Here is a 17,750-nt window from a genome sequence, read left to right as displayed (position 1 = left end):
AGAAAAGTGGCCTGAACAAGCTTCTTTCTATCCATTAACGGGAAGCAAGCCTTATTACGAAAATAAAAACCCAATTTCAATGTAATCTTCCTCACAATATTATCCATATGAACTTTAAAGGACAACTTGTCATCCAGTTTTTGTCAAATGAACGTCTAAAATTGACATTTGTAGTATTTTTGCTAACCCTAGCCCTTTCCCTAACCTAATTTCCCTTACCTTACCTTACATTATCCTAACCTGCTACGAAAAATCACAACTGAGGTCAATTTGACAAAAACTGGAATCCTTCTAGCGGTGAGTTTACGAACAACGCTGTTTGGAAAGCCTGCGCGCAAATGAAAAAGTGTGGTGGGTGGGTTCGACCCGCCCCCAGCCAACCGTTCCGTGTTCCGCCGCGAGGGTCTTCCAAATAAAATCGTGTTTGGCCAATCACAGAAGAAGATACTGACTTTTCCCATAAACCAATGCGAATACATTCCATATAAAGTCAGCCTCCACCCTTTCATCGGTCTCCTTCTCCTCTCCGATCTAGAAGAAAGGTAAGATTTTTGTCTTGTAGTTTCTAGTCCAAGGTTATGTATTTAATGCACATGCTTCCAGTCATCTATCAATTTGTATTTGCCGTAATAGATTATTAGTTATGTCTGGTAAATGTGTCATAATCTTGCGAAAGGACCTAGCTAGGTCGTGTTGCGCTCGCTAGCCTTAGTTAGCAGGCGTAACTCCACCACGTGTCTCACGTGTGGTGAACACGTTTTTGTCTCTTTCAATCTAGCAGAATTTTCTTCTAGGACAGTGTTACCGTACTCAAGTCCTAGAGTACCCCCCCCCCCCAACATCGCGCTATGTTGTAGCTCTGGATAAAGCACCTGATTCAACTCATTGAGGGCCTGCTTAGTTAATATAATAATTTGTAGGTGGGTACTAGAGGATCAAGTTAGGAACAAGTGAACTCGAGTGCACTTTAATTATAGAACGCCGAACATTAACTACAACGCAGTCAATTTGTACCCCGGCTAGCTGGGCCTCCCTTTCTTGCATGATGAAATAAGTGTTGGTAGGGACATCTGAGTTACATTGAGGAAACGCCAACCATTCTGACTTGGAACATACATAATTACTTCCACTTAGTTGTGGCATTGGGTATGTTTCATGTATTTTATAGCAGTTTCAGTGTCTTGTACTGTAAATGAGGACTGTTAAAAAAAAACATTGGGAATCTGAAAAATAATGAAATGTTTTTACTGATGCCAGTCCTGTCTCCTGAGTAAAAAATAATGGATTTATTTCTAATCTGCAGATGGCCTACTCTGGGAATGCCAATATCTGAACCTGTTGTCATGGTAAGCTACTACACTTTGCATTCAACCAACGAGTAATGATACTTTATCATGTGAGACAATGAATGTGTAGGTCAGCAGATGCACCATGAAGACTAAGCAGCTTTGCTGTTTGCTCCCATCTGTATCCATTTCAGTAGGTTAAACTCACTGCATGAAGATCATGGGACCTTTCCATTTTCAGAAGCCAATGGAAATTTGTCATGTGACTGAAACTTTGACAAAGGGTAGGTTGCTTTGTTTAATTTAGGCTTGATACTTGATACAATGATGACAGCATAGTTCAGCTGATACTCTATGATGAATACTCAGCATTGTCTTTCGCTCCTATCTGATGTATCCTTGATTTCAAAGCATATTTCTCATTTTTTGCCTATACAACCCTGACCGTGTGTCTTTACAGAACTCAAGTTTCTGACCTCGTGCTCTGATGGGATCCTGGAGGCTCAAATCTAGTTTGGCTGTTAATCTAGGGTAAGCTACTAAGTTTCCATATAAAATGAAGGGGATCAGCATAGTGCAATCTGAAATGATGACATTGAATCAGGTCTCTGATCTCTTTGAGGACAATATTGTTACACACTCTGATTAGATTGAGGTTCTTTGGTTGTCTGGGTTTGGATACCTTGAGCATTTTGATTAAAATTCTGTACTCTATTCAGACCCATTAGATGCAGAACAAGGATCTGGTGTGGCAAGAAGGATGGGGATCCTGGAGGCTCAAGTCTAGTTTGGCTGTTAATCTAGGGTAAGCTACTAAGTTTCCATATAAAATGAAGGGGATCAGCATAGTGCAATCTGAAATGATGACATTGAATCAGGTCTCTGATCTCTTTGAGGACAATATTGTTACACACTCTGATTAGATTGAGGTTCTTTGGTTGTCTGGGTTTGGATACCTTGAGCATTTTGATTAAAATTCTGTACTCTATTCAGACCCATTAGATGCAGAACAAGGATCTGGTGTGGCAAGAAGGATGACTGAAGTGAGTTACACGTGTGTTATTTTGAAATTACAACTAAAGGATGACTGAATTGTCTCTGGTTCAGTACATTGTTACACTCAGTTCTAAAATTGACTCCCATTTCATTTTGAGTCATTGTGATAATCTTTCACTTATTTGCAGGCGCAGTGGGTCCTGGCATGAAGGATTGGAACTCATGTAGAGCTCTCCCTGTCAGGTTGGTATACATAGATTTGGGTAGTCCACTTAACTGAGTTTCAGTGATGCTTACAAATGTCTGACCTGAATTTTTATGTGGACATTACCAAAACTGAGGAACCTGGAAGTGCATTGCATTGCCCATGATTGTAATTTGTCTAAAATAACTTAATCTCTCTAGGTGGCCAGTGAATTTACAACTGCCAGTGTGTAGCTAAGAACAAGGTGAGATTATGTAATGTGCAGTTGCCCTTTACTCAACCTATGATGAAGACATTCTGCCAAATGATTTTTCTGATTATACTATACCGTTCCATTTATATCTGAGGTTATAAAATATAGTTATAAAATTTACTGAGTTTGTTTGTGAATGCGTTTTGCTTAGTTCTCTTTGCCATTCCTCAGGAATGATGACGGATATCAAGCGATGCAGTGGGAGAGTCCATGATTTCAGACCACATTTTATACTGCGAGTTTACTGGTTTCCGCTATCAATAAAATGTGTGAATTATCCCTGTCTTGAATTTAATGTGTTTACCTAACTTGGTCACAATGTCAAGGTAGTAAGTAAGATCGCTAGATGGTCTAGTGATTTTGATAAATCATATTCAAATTGTGGAATCGTTTGATTCCAGATCAAACTGCAACTTTGGAGAAGGAGAAATATATATTTGATGTAGTTAACATAAATACCTTTAACGCCACAAAGATTGGAAAAGCACTTTAAACTTAGTTATACTTTAAAGTAGAGAACCTTCAGGTAAAAACGAATGTCAAATTTGTGCAAACGTCTTCCAAGTAATGCTGTTGTAGGGGTGGTGTCTTGGCAATTGTAGAAATAACTTAGGCAGTAGGTAGGCAAGCTAACGTTTTGAAGTGTTGCTCTAAGGGGGTACCATTGTCCTATTGAGGGGCTGCATGTCCAATGGTTTCTTCCAGGTAGTGATCAAATGCTTTTATGTGACTATATTTTACAGTATGTTAACAGGCATTTAATAAAATAGTTTTCTATTTTCTGAAGATGCATATAATTATAGTAGATTTTATTTTATGGGAATTTTAATCTGAGAGAAACATAAGTAGTTGCCTATACAATGTTTCAGACAGCTACCATAATTTAAGATACTTATTTTGTTACTGGTGTTCTGCAGGTCGTTAAATTACTTCGACCCACTGTCACAACTGATAGCTGCTATTAATTGTTACATACTCTGGGATAGCCTTGGATGTAATATAACTGGACACACTGGTAAACTGAAGTTAGCTAGCCGTGCTACTTCATGCTAGTTGTGTTAAACCCAGCTATAGCTTTGTCTCGTTACTGGTAGCTAGCATGTTTGAAATATCTGTGACCATTGATTCGATGGGTAGTCATGGTTACAACACAGTACTGATTACACAGCCAACGGCATATCCCCCACCATGCAATAATTTCTCCATGCTTATTTATTACATACCTTTCAACGTCTGGAAACTGGGGAAAAGTGTTCCTCGCTTCTGGACAGTATTACAGCCGATTGCTGCTCATAGCCTCATCTTTTGTCTTCGTAATAATTGCAGTAGTTAGCTGTCTGACAAACGCATGACATTCCAACGTTACAATTTCATAACCAAGCGGGAAATAAGCTTTGCATAATGATTCGTTTTGTATATTGCTTCTCTCCTAAATAAAATCACAGAACATTTGACAGTAAACAAGGTATTTAATGATAATTCATCACCGTGAAAAAAGGAGATTCACAGGACTTAGTAGCGGTAAAACTTTCAAAGACATCGATTTCTAGCTATTTATGCCTAGTACGTGTTATATATTTTTTGTAAATTAGCTAGCCAGCTAGATATCTTGAGACACTACCGCTAAAAGGATTAAGACCATTTGTGCCTTACTGAATATGCATGACGTACATTAGGAGAACTATCTAGTGTACTCGTCCTAAACAAAATAATCTCTATAAACGATTCGGTAAGTGAAGTCTACCAAATTTATTGCATTCTGTTATGGATTATAGTTTAGGAAACAGAACTGTATGGAGATCAAATGCTTTATTGATGAGAACATTAGCAGAATGTCGGCCAAAATCCGTCTAGCTCCATCTTCTCCCACTGCCGGCCACGGGGCTTCCTCTCACTACCATATTTGGTAGTGAGGGAACGCCAACAGGATGCTTCACATTTATACATCCGTTGAAATATATATATTTTTATTCATTTATTATTGAATATGCACAGAACGTTATAAACACGTGGTTGGTTTCACAAACGGAATTAAAAGATCTCAAATGTTTCCATATGCACAAAGCTTTTCTCATTTGGTGCACATTTGTTTACATCACTCTTAGTGAGCATTTCTCCTTGGCCAGAGAATCCATCCAGCTGATGGGTGTGGCATGTCAAAAAGCTGATTTTAACGGCATGATCATTACAAAGGTGCACCTTGTTCTTGGGACAAAAGGCCACTGAAAAATTTGTAGTTTTGTCATAGCACAATACCACGTGTCTCAAGTTGAGGGAGAGTGCAATTGGCATGCTGACTGCAGGAATGCCCACTGAGCTGTTGCCAGATAAATGTAATGTTAATTTCTCTAACATAAACTGCTTCCAAAGTCGTTCTAGAGAATTTGTCAGTACACCCAATTGGTCTCACCACCGCAGATGACATGTGGGCCAGCGGTTTGCAGATAACTTAAAGTGCCCCGCGGTGGGGGTATGGGCAGGCATAAACTATGAACGCAATTGCATTTGATCGATGGCAATTTGATTGGACAGATACCGTGACGAGTTCGATGCCTTATCTATCTATATATATGAATCTGACCAACAGGTGCATATGTGTTTTCCCAGTCATGTGAAATCAATAGATCAGAACATAATGCATTTATTTCAATTTACTTTCCTAATATTAACTCAGTAAAATCTTTGAAATTGTTTATATTTTTGGTTCAGTATAACTTAAATGCTCCATGAGCTTCAACTGTCCTACCCCATCAGAAACTCAATATTCTTGGGTTAGTCGTTTGTACATGTAAATAATTGTCTCAAAGGTTAACTATAATTTTTTATCATGGATGGTCTATCCTTGCATGGCTCAGTCTATGAATTTGAGTGTTTATATTTTTACAGCCCCATCCCTCAACTTAACGAAACTGTTGCGGGGAATGCCTTGTCAACTGCCCATTGGTAATATTTATCTATTCTATTGCCTCAATAATCTGACCCTAATTGAGTTATCAAATGTATGGGAGGGCTGTGAACATGCATAGTATATATTAACACTTGATGGTACTTATACAACAAATATAAACATGCATTGCTGTACTGTCTTTGAATTGTACAATTGTTTTGGACTGACTGGAGCGTGCATGGCTTTTATCAGGGTGAATCCTCGTGACTCACAATTTGTAAGGATATGACGTCGCAATCTGGAGAGCGTTTCCTGTGTTTTACCATGAATACATTTTTCAGGACTGTCTGCTTGCATCGAAGGCCGGTGGAGAGGTTTGAATAGGTAGAATCGAAGATCGCTGCTTTCTGATTACCGCAAATATACGACATCACTGATGTTCGTCTACCAACTGTTGCCCTTCCTTTGGGCTGTGTCTGCAAATGCAGATTTCTTTCAATTTGACACTATTTCAAATGCATCTACGTATTATTTCAATTATATTTATTGTAATCTATGGGAAGGGGAGTGTCAACCTAATCAAGATGATACGACTCAGCAAGGTGAGGTATTTTTTATTTCCTGAAAGGTGTTTTTTCTTTTCATTAGAAATATTAAAATTGGGAGACAGTTCTCTCGACAGTCTGGGGTGTAGTTAGGATCAGAAACACCTGCACTGGAGCTTGTAGTTATCACTGTCCACATTTTTGCTTGGAATAAATTCGTTTTTACATAGGTCTATTTCTATTACAATGCAGAGACAGTGAGCAACAATGATTAGAAAATGTGGAGGAAAAAGCTTATTTAATTATGAACCAGTGATTTATGAACCAGCTTTTTCCTAGCACAACTTGTATTGAGCAGAAATTATAGTGTTGTTCAATTTATTGCAACAGCTATGTGTATAATATTATATTAGATATTTACACTGTATTACATTTGTGTGCTCTTTTCAGTACCTACGAGGGACCTGTGGGCAGGATTTCCTCAGGACTACATCCGTTTGCTGTCACAATGGTATTGCAGCCTGGGACAGTGCTGTGAATCAGGGGATTGTCGGATAACAAATAATATTACAGGTATGAAATCATTGAGCAGATATTATCATTCATATATGTTCCACCAGCTATGTCATTTTTGTGTGGTCCTCATTTTGTCTGGGTTCGACATTATTTCCCCCAGGTTTGGCCAGTGATCTACAGCTAAAGCTTCATGGGCAGCACCTTGCCCAATCAGTGGTTTTGAAGGCTGTGCAGGGCTTCATCAGTAACCCTGAATCCAATAAGCCATTGACCCTCTCCTTTCATGGCTGGTCTGGCACCGGCAAGAACTTTGTGGCCCGGATTGTAGCTGACAACATGTACCGGGATGGAGTGAAGAGCGAGTGTGTGCGTCTTTTCATCGCCCCATTCCACTTCCCCCATGCCAGACTGGTGGACATGTACAAGGTGAGCCTAGCTGGCACAGACATGACTTCTCTCTGCCGGGAACATGTACAGAACTACTTTATGTTGTCACTATCACTATTTGAAAAGGATAATGCCGCAATTGATTTGATATGACAACTTGATCTAGACCAGAGTAGGAGTTAAAAAATATAGTTAGTCGAAATTCAGCAAATTATAATAACATGTAGAGGAATACATGTGCATTTTAATATCTTTAGTATATTGCACACCAAAAATGGGAGAGAGAGAGAGGAGATATTTTTGTGCTCACCATAGAGCTCTTTTTCCAGGGCCAGCTCAGAGAAGCTATCCGGGACATGGTGCTTCGTTGCCCACAGACACTTTTCATCTTTGATGAGGCTGAGAAACTGCATCCGGGCCTTATAGATGCCATCAAGCCCTATATGGACCATTATGACAATGTGGATGGGGTCAGCTACAGGAGAGCTGTCTTCTTATTCCTCAGGTTAGCCATACATACCCTTCCAATTCTTGCAAGGACTCTTCCGCTAACTCATGTAAGGAAACTTAACTGTCCAAGTCATGGTTAAATGTCTCTGCAATTTTCCTCTCACCAAGATGTTTTGTAATATTTCCTTTAGTAATATTGGTGGGACAACCATCAACGATGTGGCTTTGGACTTTTGGCACTCAGGGCAGAACAGAGAGGACATTGGGATGGAGGACTTGGAACACCGGCTTCGTGCTGAAGCTATGGAATCTCAAGGTACCAGCAATGGCTTTACAATCACTCACACAAATTTTCAGCATATACTGTATGTTTTCACAGGCAAGATTGAAGATGCTACACTACACTGTGAACACACAAACTAAATTTTTCAAACGGCTTAACATTTTGAATTCCGTAACAGTTAAGTGCAACTGCAACATGTTCAATTGTGGATTTACCAATTTGTCTGCTTTCCAGGAGGCTTTGCACAGAGTGAGCTGATGTCAGGCCATCTTATTGACTTCTTTGTGCCCTTCCTACCTCTGGAGTACCGTCATGTCAAGCTCTGTGCCCGTGATGCCTATGCAGCGCGGGGTCTGGAACCAGACGAGGGAACGCTGGACGAAGTGGCAAAGGCCATGCTATATGTACCCAAGGAGGAGAGGCTGTTCTCTGCCCAAGGCTGCAAATCCATACCACAGAGGATCAATTTCTTCCTCCCCTAAACAGACTAATGCAACCCAGAAAACACACAGTATTTTAGCAAAAAGGAAAAAGTATGGTGACATATTGAACATTGTTGCAGTGTGGTGTTCCCACGCCTCACCCTACACTGCCAAGAAAGCAAGCATAGGGCATCTGTCTCTTGTAAGATTATATCTGATAACCAAATAAGAGATTTTACTAGTGTTCATTTTCAACTTTGATTTTTCCCTGCTCATTAGACTACTTTTATGCACTGATTTTTAGGTCAAGCTCAGGTCAACTCTGTAGTATTAGTATTTGCATGTATATATTTATAGTGCGTTCGGAAAGTATTCAAAACCCCTTGAGTTTTTCCACATTTTGTTACAGCCTTATTCTAAAATGGATTAAATTGTCCCCCCACACATTAATCTACACACAGTACACCATAATGACAAAGCAAAATGTTTTTATTTTAGCAAAAAAATAAACTGAAATGACATTTACGTAAGTATTCAGACCCTTTACTCAGTACTTTGTTGAAGCACCTTTGGCAGCGATTACAGCCTCGGGTCTTCTTGGGTATGATGCTACAAGGTTGGCACACCTGTTTTTGGGGAGTTTCTCCCATTCTTCTCTGCAGATCCTTTCAAGCTCTGTCAGGTTGGATGGGGAGCGTCGCTGCACAGCTATTTTCAGGTCTCCAGAGATGTTCGATCGGGTTCTAGTCCAGGCTCTGGCTTTTTCAGAGACTTTTCCCGAAGCCACTCCTGCGTTGTCTTGGCTGTGTGCTTAGGGTTGTTGTCCTGTTGAAAGGTGAACCTTTGACCCAGTCTAAGGTCCTTAGTGCTCTGGAGCAGGTTTTCATCAAGGATCTCTCTGTACTTTGCTACGTTCATCTTTCCCCTTGATCCTTACTAGTCTCCCAGTCCCTGCCACTGAAAAACATCCCCACAGCATGATGGTGCCACCACCATGCTTCACCGTAGGGACGGTGTCAGGTTTCCTCCAGATGTGACGCTTGGCATTCAGGCCAAAGAGTTCAATCTTAGTTTTATCCGACCAGAGAATCTTGTTTCTCATGGTCTGAGAGTCCTTTAGGTTCTTTGGGCAAACTCCAAGCGGGCTGTCATGTGCCTTTTATTGATGAGTGGCTTCTGTCTGGCAAGTCTACCATAAAGGCCTGATTGTTGGAGTGCTGCAGAGATGGTTGTCCTTCTGGAATGTACTCCCATCTCCACAGAGAAACTCTGGAGCGCTGTCAGAGTGACCAGCGGGTTCTTGGTCACCTCCCTGACCAAGGCCCTTCTCCTCGATTGCTCAGTTTGGCCCGGGCGGTCAGTTCTAGGAAGAGTCTTGGTGGTTCCAAACATCTTCCATTTAAGAATGATGGAGACCACTGTGTTCTTGGGGACCTTCAATACTGCAGACATTTTTTTGGTACCCTTCCCCAGATCTGTGCCTATACACAATCCTGTCTCGGAGCTCTATGGACAATTCCTTCGACCTCATGGCCTGGTTTTTGCTTTGACATGCACTGTCAACTGTGGGACCTGATATAGAAAGGTGTGTGCCTGTCCAAATCATGTCCAATCAATTGAAATTACCACCGGTGGACTCCAATCAAGTTGTAGAAACAGCTCAAGGATGAACAATGGAAACAGGATGCACCTGAGCTCAATTTTGAGTCTCATAGCAAAGGTTCTGAGTACTTATGTAAATCCATTTCTTTTTAAATTACATTTTATGTCTATATATACATTTGCAAACATTTCTAAAAACTGTTTCCCCTTTGTTATTATGGGGTATTGTGTGTAGATTGATGAGGAAGAAAAATAATTGTTTAAGTTTTAGAATAAGGCTGTAACGTAACAAAATGTGGAAAAAGGGAAGGGTTCTGAATACTTTCTGAATGCACTGTATGTTTAGTTGGCACTGAGGATATATTACAACTATCTGCTTAAGCAGTGGCTGGCACTTCCAATGCAAAGGAGGAAATACTGTATATTACAGTAAACTAGATCAAATATAAATTCATAATTTTTTTATGGGCATTTTTAATATTATTATTCTGGAATTGTTTATAGATTACTTGTTTTACAGGTGGACTAAATATTTCCAGGTTTTATTTTATTAATTTTAATTTTATTTAACCAGGTAGGCCAGTTGAGAACATGTTCTCATTTACAACTGCGACCTGGCCAAGATAAAGCATAGCAGTGCGACTAAAAACAACACGGAGTTACACATAAACAAATGTACAGTCAATAACACAAAGGGAAAGAAAAATAGATTTATGTACAGTGTGTGCAAATGTAGAAAATATATACGAAGAAAGAAACGCTATATACAAGGGACGGGACAATCAAAACATCCCACTGCTACTCCATTACAAACAGTATGACATTTTTTTAAATCATTTGGAACCTACTGAATAACTACAATTCAGGTTAGAAGAAAGTAGTATAAGTGTGCAATAATACAGGCAGGCACTTATGTTGTTGAAATGTTTATTGAACTAAATGGTCTTGGAGTTTGGAATATTCCCCCCAAAAAATCCCCTACAATTGTTTTTATCTTGAATTATTGAATGTTGCATTTACTTAAGTTTAGTATTCCAACAATGCTTTAATATGTTTTTTTGTCCAATGGAATGTGTTATAAAAATTGCCCATAGTGAAGATTGAAATTAGCAAGTATGTATACTGAACAAAAATATAAATGGAACAATTTTAAATTTTTTACTGAGTAACAGTTCATTTTAGGAAATCAGTCAATTGAAATTAGTTCATTAGGCCCTTATCTATGAATTTCACATGACTGGGCAGGGGAGCAGCCATAGGCCCACCCACTTGGAAGCCAGGCCCACTCAGTGGGGAGCCAGGCCTAGCCAATAATAATTTGTTTTTCCCCGCAAAAGGGCTTTATTACAGGCATAAATAATCCTCAATTTCATCAGATGTCCTGGTGGCTGGTCTCAGATGAACCCGCAGGTGAAGAAGCCAGGTGTGGAGGTCCTGGGCTGCCGTGTTTACACTTGATCTGTGGTTGTAAGGCCAGTTGGACGTAATACCAAATACTATTATGGTAGAGAAATGAACATTAAATTCTCTGGCAACAGCTCTGGTTGACATTCCTGCAGTAATCATGCCAATTGCACGCTCCCTTAAAACTTGACACATCTGTGGCATTGTATTGTGTGACAAAACTGCACATTTTAGAGTGGCCTTTTAATGTCCCAGCACAAGGTTTAATCAGCTTCTTGATATGCCACACCTGTCAGGTGGATGGATTGTCTTGGCAAAGGAGAAATGCTCACTAACAGGGATGTAAACAAATTTGACAGAAATAAGTGGAACATTTGCATATGGAACATTTCGAGGATCTTTTATTTCAGGTCATGAAACATGGGACCAACACTTTAAATGTTGCGTTTATATTTTTGTTCAGTATACATATCAGCAAGTCTTTATAAATGTTTGATTGTTTGTACTTTGCTGTGTTATGACATCTGCCTGTTTTCCATCAATGTAAAAATGTATTATTAGCATATCCACTGCACAGCTGTTGTTTCATAAGGAACTGTGAGGCTGCATTCTGAATATATTCTGCCTATGATATGCTTATAATATTTTGCCCATCTCTATACTTTTTTGCTGTTTAATGACCCCTGTCCATGTCATTGTGTGTAATAACAAAGGTATTATGGTCAGTGTCCTAGTGTCACTCAGACCAGGCAATCAGGGAAGTGGCTGCTGAAGAAAGGGATGTGTGCTATCCCAGAGGAATGGAATTGAAGTTATTTTAGACAAATAAAACATCCTTGTTAAATGTGAGTCTATTTACTGTTCAATGTAAAACCTGCATAATCAGTTGATTATTTCAGCTCAGTTGGTTACCTAATATATGGACCACTATTACGTAACAAAAATATTAACACATCATGGAACAATTTCAATGATTTTGCTGAGTAAAAGTTCATATAAGTAAATCAGTCAATTGAAATACATTCATTAAGCCCTAATCTATGGATTTCACACGAATGGGCAGGGGCGCAGCCATTGGTGGACCAGGGAGGGCATAGGCACACCCACTCAGAATGTGTTTTTCCCCACAGAATTGCTTTATTAACGTTTAAGAGTGGCTTTTTATTGCACCCAGCTCAAGGTGCACCTGTGTAATGATCGTGCTGTTTAATCAACTTCTTGATATGCCATTCTTGTCAGTTGGATGGATCATCTTGGCAAAGGAGAAACACTCACTTTTTATTTAATCTTTATTTAACTAGGCAAGTCAATTAACAAATTCTTATTTACAATGACGGCCTACCCCTTGCTACCCTGGAAGGCGCTGGGCCAATTGTGCACTGCCCTATGGGACACCCATTCACGGTCAGTTGTGATACAGCCCTGAATCGAACCAGAGTCTGTAGTGACACCTCTAGCACTGAGATGCACTGCCTTCGACGTTGTGCCAATTGGGAGCCCATTTTCTGACATCAATAACAGGAATATAAACCAAATTTGAGAGAAATAAGCTTTTTCTGTGTATGGAACATTTCTGGAATATTTTATTTCAGCTCATGAAACATGGGACCAACACTTTGCATGTTGCGTTTATATTTTTCTTCGTATGGAATGACATTAGGTGCACTTGATTTATCTCATCTGGTGCGCCGGGTAAGTGGAGTAAAAAAAAGTAAACTCATTCTACTGCATTAGTGCAACCTCAATATCATGTGTGCGTAATCTTTCGACGACTGTGGGGCGTGAGTCAAAGAAACGCGTGGTCAGCTGGCATTGGCTGAAAACGATGTGTCCTATGCTTTTTTCAATTAATTCGATTGGTTAGAAGTTGTTACGCTTTCTCTCGAGCTGCCTGCTATCCAATGAAAACCAGACATCTGTTCTGAACGGAGAGAAGCGCTTCAGCTGCATATAGCGGCATTTCAAGCTTCTCAGTTCAGCTTTTTAACAATAACGTTTTAACAATAACGTGTAACTGCTACATGCAGTGTATATGTAATTAATTGTATTTATATATAGCTAATTGTATTTACAATTTTAGAGGGTGTCTATTTAGCAAGCTGAAATGACAACCATGTTGATGCTTTTGATGGCGGTATTGGTCGCATCAATTTTTGGCGAGTCCTCCGTTTATTTCCGAGAAGAATTTGAAGATGGGGGTAAGTTATGCATAAATACTAAACATATTCATTTTCTTTAATTGTTTTTGGGCATTTTAAATGTGATAAGAAAACATTTTATGTGTTGGATGAGTGTCGCAGACACAACTTCATAGCCTGCTCACTTTATGCTAAATCAACTTGACATGCTCAATGTCATTCACATTTAGATGACATGTTCTGATTTAGTGATTACTCATCCAAAATACCGTCAATGGATTCCACGTACTGCCACCTATAATTTCCCCAGAACAACTACTTAGCTGCTTAGCCCTTGCCAAGTGACTGCACTCAGTGCTCAGGTGATTTACTCCTGATTTTGTATGACCATTTTGCAGATGCATGGAAAAGCCGATGGGTGGAATCCAAACACAAGTCAGATTATGGGAAGTTTGTTCATACTGCTGGGAAATTCTATGGTGATGTAGAGAGAAACAAAGGTGAGATCAAAGGTGCCTCTGTTTTACATCCATTTTAGGATCCAGCAAAAAGATCTAGTGCATCTAGCTGTTTCTCAATAGGTCATTTGAGCTGAGTTGCTCTTGGGTTGACTTGCGCTTTTGTTTAGTATTTCTTTTACGTTTAAAACAATTCAGGTCTTCAAACCAGCCAGGATGCTCGCTTTTACTCTGCATCCTCCCGCTTTGAGTCCGTCAGCAACAAAGACCAGGCACTGGTAATCCAGTTCACTGTGAAACATGAACAGAACATTGACTGTGGTGGAGGCTACATCAAGCTGTTCCCAGCTGATCTCAACCAGGAGGAAATGCATGGAGATTCCACATACAACATCATGTTTGGTGAGTCTACATTATGCGATTTGTAAGCGGAAACATTGGAGATTAGCCTACATATATGTAATGGTGGAATGGACCATTTGTCACATTCTATATTGAGAGTCCCCTAGGTATTATTGTCATCAGTTGCCTGTACTTTATACCACATGCTATTGGCTCTGTGAAGCTAAGTTCCTGTGGTTGTTTTGTCTGTCTTAGGTCCTGACATCTGTGGTCCGGGTACTAAGAAAGTTCATGTGATCTTCAACTACAAAGGCAAGAATCACTTAATCAACAAAGACATAAGATGCAAGGTGAGAGAAGCACTGTTGTAGTTATTTTCTATTCAATGCTAGCAGTTGTATTCATCTTCTATCAGCTTCACCATCTGTTATCTGAAGTAACACTTCTGCTGTTCCACCTTTTTTCTCAGTAAGAAGTTAATCGTGTTGGAATTATATTTATTATTTTGTTGCAGTTTCTGAATGCGTTTAGTTGTTTTGTGGCTAAAACTGCCACCTTTATTAAGTTATGCTTGTGTTTTCCCTAGGATGATGAATATACCCACCTGTACACACTGATAGTCAATCCGGATAACACCTACGAGGTGAAAATCGACAACAAGAAAGTTGAGTCTGGAAGCCTAGAGGAGGACTGGGACTTCCTTCCCTCCAAGAAGATAAAGGACCCTGATGCTGAGAAGCCAGACGACTGGGATGAGAAGGAGAACATTGATGATCCTGAAGACAAGAAACCGGAGGTGCGTTTTAGAAGATAAACTAAAGAATGCATCAGAACACAATCTAGGTTTCTGTAGAAAATGCAGATGCAAAGGACATCATTAAGCCACTGTTTTCTTTTAGGACTGGGATGTTGCTGAGAACATCCCTGACCCTGATGCCAAGAAGCCTGATGACTGGGATGATGAGATGGATGGTGAGTGGGAGCCTCCCATGGTCACGAACCCGGACTATAAGGTAAGCCTCCATGGTCGTGTGAACTGATGGCCACAAGAATCAGGTGTGCTTGTACTACACTAGGTGAGATGTCCTCTTGCCATTTTGACTAAGCTGTTTCTAGCTACTTGCTTAGGTACTTGGTTTGAATTTTTTAAAACATTTTCCATAGGGAACTAACCACTTTCTGACATTGTTTTTCCCAGGGGGAGTGGAAACCCAAACAGATTGACAATCCTGCCTACAAGGGGAAATGGGTGCACCCTGAAATTGACAACCCAGAATACACTGCTGACCCGGAAATCTACCAATATGCCAGCATGGGGGTGATTGGATTGGATTTGTGGCAGGTAAAGTGACTGACTCTGATCCTTGATTAATATGTGATGCTGTATGATTAACTTTGACTAATCTTTTGAGACTTTTTTTTTTTGAGAATGTGAAATGTATATTTCTTTCCGTTCTTTGAGTCTTAACTAGTTACCTTTTTCATTATTTTACAGGTGAAGTCGGGCACTATTTTTGACAATTTCCTCATCACCAATGACCCAAAACTTGCAGAAGAAGTTGGGAACGAGACATGGGGTGCAACAAAGGTTAGTCGATGGTGTCTTGTTATTTACCACCATTTCCTGTTATTAGATTGAGTTGTCATAATGTAGCTTTTCTTAAAGGTGATATGTGCAGTATCTCCTATCCTGTCAATAACTGGGCTTTTTTTTCTGTTTACACAGGACCCTGAAAAGAAGATGAAGGACAGTATGGAAGAAGAGGAGAGAAAGAAACGTGAGGCAGAAGAGGTGAATAAAAAGGAGGAAGATGAAGATAAAGAGGAGAGGGAGGAGGATGAGGAAGAAGACTACGATGAGGAGGAAGAAGAGGAGGCAGAAACAGACTCTAAACTCAAGGATGAGTTATAAACTCAAACAGGAACTTCTGGAAAGGAACCCTGTCTACTATGAGCTATTGGCGCAAGGCTGGAGATTGGACTTTATTGGACGTTCTGTTCGTCATTGAAGCTGCCCATTTTATGTTTTGGTGGGAAGCTATTGTTTAAATTATATGACAAGGGAATGGGTACAAACTGAGTAAGGACAGCTTTGTCAAGGTTGGAGATGTTAGAAAGATTTTATCTTTAGATTTGATGAGATGAGCATTTTCTGGCAGTGATGTTATGCCAGCAATTGTTTTTGAGAAGTTAAATGTCTCCTCTCTGTAAACAAAGCTCTACTGCTAACTCTAAATTGTTTTCTTACTTAAGGATATTGACCATCTACAATTTCCTGACTAATCTTTACAGCAAAGTGTTTTGTTGGTCTTAATAATCGGACACATTTTTGTGCCTGTACCCTAAAGGGGTGTGTGTGGCATTAAGATGGCACCTCTCTTGTGTATTGGATATGGATTGAGTCTAATGCTTTTCTTTTTCTGCATATGATTTTCAACATAGTGCTGAGTGATTTACCAGAAATTTAGATTATTTTTTTTGGGTTTTCAAACAACTAAGGGACTGACATAAATTCAATTATTTGAATTCAATTAGTTTTTTTTTCATAATGGACACATTGGCGAAACTTCAAAGATAAATATGATCCTGCCTGCACTGTGCGATGTAGTAGGGAGTTGTAGTTCCCAACATTCTGCTACTTCGTTAAAAAAAAAAATAATGATTTAAACTACAGTGCGCATCTACTTATCGGGTCTGTTTCTTTTACGCCTGCTACGGAAGAGGCAGAAGAATGCGAGACCGTGAGGGCATATAGAGAGCAGCTGTTGCTTTGCGAGGTGTCTCTACCTGACAATACATGATCTAAGTGAACGTCATAAAAGTATGTCTTTAAATTTTGTTTAGATGGCATATGCAGCAGCTATGTAGACATGAGAGAAATTCGTCAAATAAAACATATGTACACAACTGAAATATTGTAACGTGAAATTAAGTAACGAGCAGTCACTACCATTATTATACTTGTATTAATTGTTTCATTCTGTTACAGCATTCAACACAAATAATCGAAATAGAAAACCATGGTTATTGTTTAATAATCAAACCTGAACCGACCTCAAAAAGCACTAATCGTTCAGCACTATTTCAGCACAAAGGTGTGCTTGATTTAGGGTAACTGTACTCATTTTTCACGAATGGAACTGCTCAAGCACACTCAGGCTACCGTAAATCGAATTTTATGACAAATTACAAAAATTATCAGAATGCATGCATAAAGCCGTTCAGATATTCTAGAACACTAAGCAGGAGGGAGTGATGCCAGTCCATTGATATGTTTATTTTGGGGGCAATGTCAATTTATGTTGTGTTTTTACCCCTTTAGTTTTTAATGTCAACGTTTCTGCACTGCTGTACCCTCGAGACTTGTCCCAAGCTGATTGGATCTTGACCCTTTTGTAAAACATATTTTGTACTGGGGAGGATATGGATGGATGATCATTTGATTGTGCAAGAAATAAATTCTGATACACAGATTACTGTCCAATAATAAAACATAAAGGAAGTGAGTGTGACTCAATTATTGTTGCTTGCTCACAGTCCTCATTATTTATTGTATACTGCTCCCCAATTGATTGT

The 17,750-nt window shown here is 39.5% G+C and overlaps 2 protein-coding genes and 4 non-coding genes across 15 annotated transcripts in view; all 6 read left to right on the top strand.

Annotated features, from left to right (window-relative positions):
• The window catches only part of LOC139578461 (torsin-1A-like), a 42,009-nt gene extending 29,924 nt beyond the window's left edge, over window positions 1–12,085 (top strand). Inside the window, exons 1-14 of one of the 10 annotated variants that reach the window (XM_071406079.1) lie at window positions 416–542; window positions 1,304–1,346; window positions 1,484–1,570; window positions 1,747–1,817; window positions 2,006–2,091; window positions 2,280–2,329; window positions 2,471–2,525; window positions 2,688–2,731; window positions 2,912–5,683; window positions 6,623–6,745; window positions 6,849–7,114; window positions 7,405–7,580; window positions 7,717–7,841; window positions 8,043–12,085. In XM_071406079.1, coding sequence (XP_071262180.1) covers window positions 5,572–5,683; window positions 6,623–6,745; window positions 6,849–7,114; window positions 7,405–7,580; window positions 7,717–7,841; window positions 8,043–8,290 — 1,050 coding nt within the window. In that variant the 5' untranslated portion in view covers window positions 416–542; window positions 1,304–1,346; window positions 1,484–1,570; ... (4 more) ...; window positions 2,688–2,731; window positions 2,912–5,571 and the 3' untranslated portion in view covers window positions 8,291–12,085. The other 9 variants (XM_071406074.1, XM_071406082.1, XM_071406076.1 and 6 more) reach the window with 9 other exon arrangements.
• On the top strand, window positions 1,034–1,113 carry LOC139579914 (small nucleolar RNA SNORD74). The gene has a single exon (XR_011675921.1). It is a non-coding gene; the product is annotated as a small nucleolar RNA SNORD74 (small nucleolar RNA).
• LOC139579915 (small nucleolar RNA snR60/Z15/Z230/Z193/J17) lies at window positions 1,603–1,686 on the top strand. The gene has a single exon (XR_011675922.1). It is a non-coding gene; the product is annotated as a small nucleolar RNA snR60/Z15/Z230/Z193/J17 (small nucleolar RNA).
• Window positions 2,564–2,626, top strand: LOC139579927 (small nucleolar RNA SNORD78). Its single transcript, XR_011675933.1, has one exon. It is a non-coding gene; the product is annotated as a small nucleolar RNA SNORD78 (small nucleolar RNA).
• On the top strand, window positions 2,766–2,837 carry LOC139579910 (small nucleolar RNA SNORD47). Its single transcript, XR_011675917.1, has one exon. It is a non-coding gene; the product is annotated as a small nucleolar RNA SNORD47 (small nucleolar RNA).
• Window positions 12,086–13,150: 1,065 nt separating the features above from the next.
• Window positions 13,151–17,680, top strand: calr (calreticulin). The gene is made up of 9 exons (XM_071406072.1): window positions 13,151–13,434; window positions 13,773–13,874; window positions 14,031–14,234; window positions 14,430–14,524; window positions 14,761–14,970; window positions 15,074–15,187; window positions 15,373–15,516; window positions 15,670–15,762; window positions 15,901–17,680. The coding sequence occupies exons 1-9, from the start codon at window positions 13,341–13,343 to the stop codon at window positions 16,084–16,086; spliced, it is 1,242 nt and encodes a 413-aa protein (XP_071262173.1). The 5' UTR covers window positions 13,151–13,340; the 3' UTR covers window positions 16,087–17,680.
• The last annotated feature ends 70 nt before the right edge of the window (window positions 17,681–17,750 follow it).

The sequence above is a fragment of the Salvelinus alpinus genome, chromosome 6 (assembly GCF_045679555.1).
Source record: "Salvelinus alpinus chromosome 6, SLU_Salpinus.1, whole genome shotgun sequence".
NCBI lineage: Eukaryota > Metazoa > Chordata > Actinopteri > Salmoniformes > Salmonidae > Salvelinus > Salvelinus alpinus.
Note: the sequence above shows the minus strand (reverse complement) of the source record. Positions and strands in the feature narration are given on the sequence as shown.